We start from the raw sequence: 7,847 nt of genomic DNA on the forward strand, positions 1-7,847 counted from the left end.
ATCGTTTTCTTATCGCTCCATTCTCTTCAAAACTGAATCACTATTTTTGGCACTTTTTGCCTCGTATCTTCGAAACGGCTTTGCCAAAATTAAACAGCACTTCTCCTTATTTATATGAATCGAATGTTTTTTGAATCATTCAAATTAGATGAAACGTTAATAGTTAAGTATACATGAATCAATGATGACAATCCAAATTCATAATTTTTAATAACTGTGTCAATATCTAATGGCAACATATGAGATAGAAGATGAAGTGTCTCCGCCAATTTTATATCATTATATGCTACAGTATGTCATTACTAAAAGACGAATGAATCTGTATAAGATATTTTGATCCAAAATGTCGATAAAAAACGTTAATTCTAATTGCAATCTAGATGTAAGAAACCTAAGCCGAACAACAGCCCTTATACGATAGAATATAACATTACATATTATTATAAAATAACCCACTTTGAATCGTCGAATTATTAAATTTACTTACTTTATTTTACTTGCTCCAAAAAATATATAAATATTTCTGGAACATGGCTATTGATATTTTGAAACATTCCACTCGCAGTTTACATTTTTTAATTGTTTTATCGCTAAAAAATAAGCAGTATTTTTTAGAACAAAAATTGATTTAAATTTAAAAAACACAGTTTACCTCGAGCAGCCGTACTATTCGGATCAGTGCTTCAATAAAATAAAATAATATTTATCCAATCATAACAAAATTAGTGAGCAGTGTAATATAAAATTATACTCAATCCATCCAAAACTACACAGTAGTGAAACTAAGCCCCCCTTTTAGGGGGGCATATAAATAAAAAGAAATAGTGCAGTGAATAAAAAAAAAAATAATAAAACAGTATAATCTCAGTGTTACTAAATAATCATGCAGAACAGCGAAGAAAATAGTTCAACTATTCCAATTGTACAATCAATTGAAATACTGAATGACACCTCCCAAACAAATAGTGCATACGCGCCAAACCATTTAATTAATCAACATAACAATATGAATTACCAATCACCTGAAACAGTTAATCACATGTTAAGCACCTCGCAAACAGATAGTGCATATGTGCAAAACCATTTATTTAATCAACATAACAACATTAATTACCAATCACCTGAAACTGTTAATCACATGTTAAACACCTCGCAAACAAATAGTGCATACGTGCAAAATCATTTAATTAATCAACATAACAACACTAATCACCAATCATCCGAAACTGTTAATCACATGTTAAACACCTCGCAAACAAATAGTGCATACGTGCAAAACCATTTAATTAATCAACATAACAACACTAATCACCAATCACCCGTAACTGTTAATCACATGGAAACAGAACAAATTAATCAAGCAGTAAGCTGGCAGACAATCAAAACTAACAAACGTCGAAGAACTTCAACAGGCCATATCGAAAACGTCAGCATTATAAAAACATCAAACCGGTTTAATGTTCTCGCAACAGGTAAGCCGGCGACCCAAGCCGATAACAAAATAGCAACACCAGGCCCTTCGACCTCGCAAGCTGATAACAGGAATACGGTTCAAAGGCCACCTCCCATTTTCGTCTATGACGTAGACGATATCGCTGACATGACAGGCGAAATCAACACAATAATAAACAGGGAGCAGTACACAACAAAATCATTGCACGACGATATAGTGAAAATAAACGTCGAAACACCCGAGCAATATAAATTGCTCATACAATTTTTTAAGTCAAAACGCGTAGTGTATCATACCTACCAAATTAAACAAGAGAGAGCCTACAGAGTAGTTATAAAAATATTCACCACACAACCGATACTAACGAAATTAAAACAGCGCTAGAAAAACTAAACTACAAAGTGAGAAACATTGTCAATATCTTGCAACACAAGACTAAATACCCATTAAACATGTTTTTCGTCGATTTGGAGCCTTCAGAGAATAACACCACAATTTATAAACTGAACAAAATTTTAAATCAAATTGTAACAGTGGAATCTCCCAGAAAAAGATTTGGTATTATACAGTGTACAAGGTGCCAATTATATGGACACTGTAAATCCTATTGCAACAGACCATTTGTCTGCGTCAAATGCGGCGGCGACCATGATACTTCAAAATGTAAAAAATTAAAAAGCACTCCAGCCACATGCGCTTTGTGCGGAGGCCCACACCCGGCAAACTATAGAGGATGCACCAGCTACCGCACTATGTATAATACCTTACATAACAAAACTAGTGCCACACCAATACAAAACATTTCAAAACGCTTTCAAGAAATCAATACAAGACCACGATCAAATCATACTAATGTTTCGAACCACATGACTTATTCCGAAATTCTGAAAAATCAAAACAACGGCGGAAACAATGCAACAGAAATAGGATCAACACTACATGAATTTTTAAGTACATTCAAAGATATGTTCAAACAACTTATGGAGCAGAACAATATGATCCTCAACATGCTTACCTTACTAGCTAAAAAATGATTAACCTGTTACGCATTGCCGAATGGAATGCCAACGGTATTCTAAACCAGGCATCGGCAACCTACGGCACGCGTGCCAGTCTTGGCATGCGAAGGGATTCTGAATGGCACGCTACAAAGGAATTAGGAAAATCGCAAATATATCGAGACGAAGTGATTTTTAAATAAGAGAAAATGTTGAAAATAAGAGAGAAAGTTTGATTATAATGTGGTTCGCTAATTTCATGAAAATCTGCGCGAAGGTTGATTGAGACCGCATTCGGAGTAAAAGGGATGAAACATGTGCAGTGCCGAGTAGTTATCGAAGCGGCCTTCACGAAGCTGAATGTTGGAGTATCACTCGCCCCCCTCTTTCTCGTTTATCAACTGCGAGTGCTGCGCACCATTTGGCACCATTTGCTTGTGTGCTTGTGCGGTGGGCTTAAACTTGCGCAGTTAAACTTGCATTTCGTTTGGTCGCTACTTTTCGTTCTTACTTTTTTGTGAAGACTTGTATCTTATTGATTTTATATTTGTTATAATTCATTCGTATTTAATCAAATGGAGAGTAAGAAACAAAAATTAGATGTTCGCGGTTTTCAAGACTGTTGGACGAATGAATATGGATTTATACAACAAAAGGATCGTGCTGTATGTGCGATATGCCGCGAAAGTGTAGTATGCCGCACGTCAAGTGTACAAAGACATTTCCAAACCAAACATCAGTCCACATTTAATAGCAACGATGAGAAATGTGAAACTATAAAGAAAGCTGTTTCTTGTTATAAGAAACAAATAACTTTTTTTTGTGGAATGACTGGAACGAAGGCTAAAGCGACAGAATGCAGCTTCGCAATTGCTCATTGCATAGCTGCCAAAGGCAAACCCTTTACAGATGGAGAATATATAAAGGAATTTTTTATAAAAAGTGCTGAAAAGTTGTTTAGCGATTTACCTAACCAACAAACCATATTATCCCGAATTCAAGAAATACCGGCTTCTGCGCGAACAATTGAAAGAAGAATAACTGAAATGGCAGACAATGTAACAACAAAACAGAATGCTGGATTACAAGAAGCTGTTTCATTTAGTGTTGCTGTTGATGAAAGTACCGACGTAAATGATATTGCGCGGCTTGCAGTATTTGCACGGTATTGTGATAAAGATCAAGTTTATGAAGAATTGTGTACTTTGATTCCTCTGTCTGGGACAACTAAGGGGGAGGATATTCTTTCTTCATTCATAAGTTATTTTGACAGCAAGAACATTAATGTCAAAAAAATATTTTCTGTAACTACTGACGGCGCAGCTGCAATGATTGGCAAAGATAGAGGATTTGTCAAACTTCTTGAAAATCATATTGGACATAAAATATTGAACTTCCATTGTATAATACACCAGGAAAGTTTAGTTGCCAAAATTTCGTCACAGCGCTTAATTCCTGTAATGAACACTGTTGTTAAAATAGTTAATTTTATAGTGTCTCGCTCTTCACTAACACACAGACAATTTAAATCTCTTGTAGAAGAAATGGAAAGTGAATATGTTGACCTTCCCTCATACAGCCATGTTCGTTGGCTTAGTCGAGGCAATGTCTTAAATAAGTTTGTGTCATGTCTGGAACCCATCAAAGTTTTTCTTAACGAAAAGGAACAACATTTCCCCGAATTGAACGATGAAGAATGGTTAGGCAAATTAATGTTTCTGACCGATGTAACAAATCATCTAAATGAACTAAACTTGAAATTGCAAGGAAAGCGCCAAACGGTGCTCGAATTATTTGAATATTGGACAGCATTTGCGTCAAAATTAAATATATTTTTACGTGATATTAACACGAGCACCTACAAATACTTCCCAAATGTGAGAGCGCTTGCAAATGAATCGACCGTAAACAACAATGAACTCAAAACCTACGTTGAAGCACTTAAAGATGAATTTTGCAAAAGATGCAAAGATTTTGAAGCTTATGTGCCTATATTTTCCTTCCTCATACAGCCAGATTTAGATTCATCAACAATACCGTTCGATTGTCCAATTTTCGAGTGGATGAATGTTGATAATTTCGAAATGGAAATTATCGAACTAACATCGTCAGAATTATGGAAAACAAAATTTAAAGAACTACGAAAAAATCTAGAAGATGACTCTATAGAAAAATCTACGGTCATATTAAATTGTTGGATGTCATTGCCGGAAAGATTTATTTGTTTAAAGAAAATTGCATGCGCTCTCCTTTCAGCTTTTGGTTCCACATATCTTTGTGAACAAATTTTTTCACACATGAAAAATATTTTGAGTTCACAAAGAAGTCGTTTAACAACTGAACATTCAGAATCATGTGTGAAATTAAAAGTAACAAATTATATCCCGAATATTGAATTGTTAAGCAAAAATGTACAGGGACAAGGTTCACATTAAAATTGTTTAGTTTATGTTAGAATTGTAGGTTATTTGTTAATAAATATGTTTAAAAGATAAATTTGGTTTTAATTCATCTTTCCTAGAACCTAATTATATATTTCAGAATCAGGGGCGTAACTACCGCCGTATCAGCCATATCAGCCCCAAGCCAGGGGGGCCCCCAACGTCCGTAAGCAAATATTAATAATAAAAAAAATATTTCACAAAAAGCGAATTAATCGTGAAAAATTTGTTCAGTGAAATTTAATTTCATTAAGAGAAATGTAAAATTATTGTTTTAAAGTGTATTTTTCCGGGCCATGGGGGCCCACCTGCCCAAATATAAATAGAATCTTACGAATTTTTATCTTATTTTACAAATAATAAAAGTTAAAATAATCATGAAACTTCCTTGCAACTAAATTTAATTTCGAATAAAACATGAGCGTGTAAAATGTAAAAATATAAAGAGAGTTGCGATTGCGATAGAATAGAAAACTAGCATTTTATTAAGTCATTTTGTGCAAATTAAAAAATTAAAATTAATTCAGCAGTTTGCTAAATGTCTCGAAAAATTATCAAAGGAATGGAGCGTAAACGACTGTTTTCAAAAACAAAAGGCAAAGTATAGCAACCCGTAATCTTGTTTCAAACTCAACATATACTATTGCTAAATATACATATTAATTTCTGAAATTAAACAAAGATCAGAGACTTCGACTCAATTAGTATGTTCGAATAATTACAACTTGAGTAATTTAGCAAAACCACCTGTCTTCATGAAACTTTCGTCTAAATACAGTAAGATCATCTCTGTTAATTTTTATAACCAATTGTAAACACTCGAAAAATATGTCTAAAATATGAAATTCAATATTTATTATATCGCTGTCAAAATTCAATACTTTTGCTTAAAATTTTCCCGAAGTAATTTTGCATACAATTTACCCAGTTTCAACCGCAAATGCTGAAAAAAGTTTTTCAAAAATAAAACTGATACAAAATTAGCTAATTAGTTGTAAGTCTTAGGAAACTTTGCTTGTATTTCCCGATATGTGTAAATAATCGACACAATCAATAAGAATTTAGATTTATTCCAAATTTTTTGATTTTTTAAAAGAAAAAGAGGTCCGGGGGATATGATCCGAACAGTTCTTGATTTTGAAACGAGGGCGAAAATTTTAGCACTCTTCTCCTAATTTCGAGAAATCGGCTCAGCCTATCGTTGTAAACAAACATTTTCTGGCAAAAAAATTTAAACATTTCTTTCAGGAAGTTAAATACTTCTATGATACACAAACAGCACTCAGATCATTATTGTTCATAGAAGCAGAAACTTTATCCCCAAAAAAATTTTGATACGGGGCCCGCCAATGCACGCTACGTCCTTGTTCAGAATTAAGGCGGCACTCTGAATCATATTGGTACAGTGGCTTGGCACACCACAGTTAAAAGGTTGCCGACCCCTGTTCTAAAGCACTATTTGAATCATCAGAAAAATTGCCAATCATCGTGCTTGACAAAACATCCATTTTTGTAACAATATAAGATGGTACAAAGGAAATATTCTAAAAATAAAAAACTAAAATTTAATAAGGCTAAATTAGGATAAGTATAATTATGTAAAAAATTATTTTGTATCTTATAATATAATTAATATGCCTCACCTTAATATTGTTATATTATTAACTTGATAACTTGAAAAAGTTTCGCTATAACACCCTAAACGAAAACATAAAAACTCGTTAAAATAATAATAAGTTATTAATAAATAATATGCCTCACCTTGATAGTGATCTTTATATTATATGTATTAATATTCAAGGCAAAATGCCTTGTGTATCTTATAAATATTATGCCTTGCCTTACCTTAATATATTATTCCGGTCCGCGTGAAAAAACTCTATCTTAATACTACTTCTGTATAATCTTGATTATAAACGCACTGAACGTACTAATTACACTAAATTAATAATATGATTAAATATAAAACTATTATTGGAAATTATCAACTACGTTATAATATTATACCAATTGATACGTCTCAGCGCGTTCTCAAATTCCAAATGAGCTAGTCTCGCGACTGCAAGCCTGGCATGGAATCACACACACACACAACACCCGCGCAAACAACCACTTGAGACAAGGAGTGGCGCGCGCGCTCGCATGCTAACGCGTCGATCAGCCACGACCAGCTACGACACTGCGCGAACGTGGTACGGCCTGAGTCGCGCGGGCTTTCGTTAAATCACACACACACGCAAGCAGCACGCAACAATGCTGCCAATTTTTCAATTGGAGTATATATAAAGTCGAAATGTATTGTTAATGAATAATAAGAAACTCTACACAGTTTATGTAGCTAACTCTTCATTAGAAAATTCCTTGAAAATAATAAGAAAAAGAGAATAACAAGAAATTCTATACAGTTTATTTCTATACAGTTTATTTTATGTAAAATTCATTAGTGTTTTAATAATGGACGATGCTAAATTAAATTTTTCTTTTGTAAGGTCATTGGCACTTTGGTTGTGGTCAGACTGGCCTCGACTACGACCACCATGGTGGCCTCTGTTGCCTCTGCTGTCGCCTCTGTTGCCTCTGCCTCTGCCGCCTCTGTTGCCTCTGCTACTGCCTCCTCCTGAAGGGAGGAAATTGCTCCGCGGTGGCTTCCTGCCGCGCTGAGTTCTTCTCCCCCGTCCACCACCGCGTACTGAATCTCTCCTATTTACGGCATCGTACCGGGACTAAAGTAATAATATTATAACAACTTATAGCTAAGTATATTTACTAATGTATTTATATAATATTATATAAATGCTACATTACCTTGTCAAGATAAATTTGTAGGCTAACGCCCTGAGTATTCATCATGATTTTATTGAATAAATCAATAAATATGTTTGCGTCATATGGCATTTCAAACGGCAGCAAAGCCACCGTCTTCCACTCTGCTGGCATTGCTGCCTGAACTTTCTT

At 34.3% G+C, this 7,847-nt stretch overlaps 1 protein-coding gene and 1 long non-coding RNA gene across 2 annotated transcripts; one reads left to right on the forward strand and one right to left on the reverse strand.

The window, feature by feature from the left end:
• The first annotated feature begins 3,026 nt into the window (after positions 1 to 3,026).
• On the forward strand, positions 3,027 to 6,027 carry LOC113369618 (general transcription factor II-I repeat domain-containing protein 2-like). The gene is made up of 2 exons (XM_026610253.1): positions 3,027 to 4,631; positions 5,989 to 6,027. The coding sequence occupies exons 1-2, from the start codon at positions 3,027 to 3,029 to the stop codon at positions 6,025 to 6,027; spliced, it is 1,644 nt and encodes a 547-aa protein (XP_026466038.1).
• Positions 6,028 to 6,379: 352 nt separating this feature from the next.
• LOC113369617 lies at positions 6,380 to 6,764 on the reverse strand. The gene is made up of 3 exons (XR_003366531.1): positions 6,738 to 6,764; positions 6,536 to 6,590; positions 6,380 to 6,436 (listed from the first exon to the last, which is right to left on the reverse strand). It is a non-coding gene; the product is annotated as an uncharacterized LOC113369617 (long non-coding RNA).
• Positions 6,765 to 7,847: the final 1,083 nt, after the last annotated feature.

The sequence above is a fragment of the Ctenocephalides felis genome, unplaced genomic scaffold (genome assembly GCF_003426905.1).
Source record: "Ctenocephalides felis isolate EL2017-DRISC unplaced genomic scaffold, ASM342690v1 CF-g0.4_SCAFFOLD_01406, whole genome shotgun sequence".
Taxonomy (NCBI): Eukaryota; Metazoa; Arthropoda; class Insecta; order Siphonaptera; family Pulicidae; genus Ctenocephalides; species Ctenocephalides felis.

What these genes read in the sequence shown, in the direction of transcription:
- LOC113369618 (XM_026610253.1), top strand. Translation starts at nt 3,027, where the DNA reads ATGGAGAGTAAGAAACAAAAATTAGATGTTCGCGGTTTTCAAGACTGT. An exon ending in ACTCTATAGAAAAATCTACG is followed by an intron (nt 4,632 to 5,988) that starts GTCATATTAAAT and finishes ATTTTTTAAAAG; the next exon opens with AAAAAGAGGTCCGGGGGATA.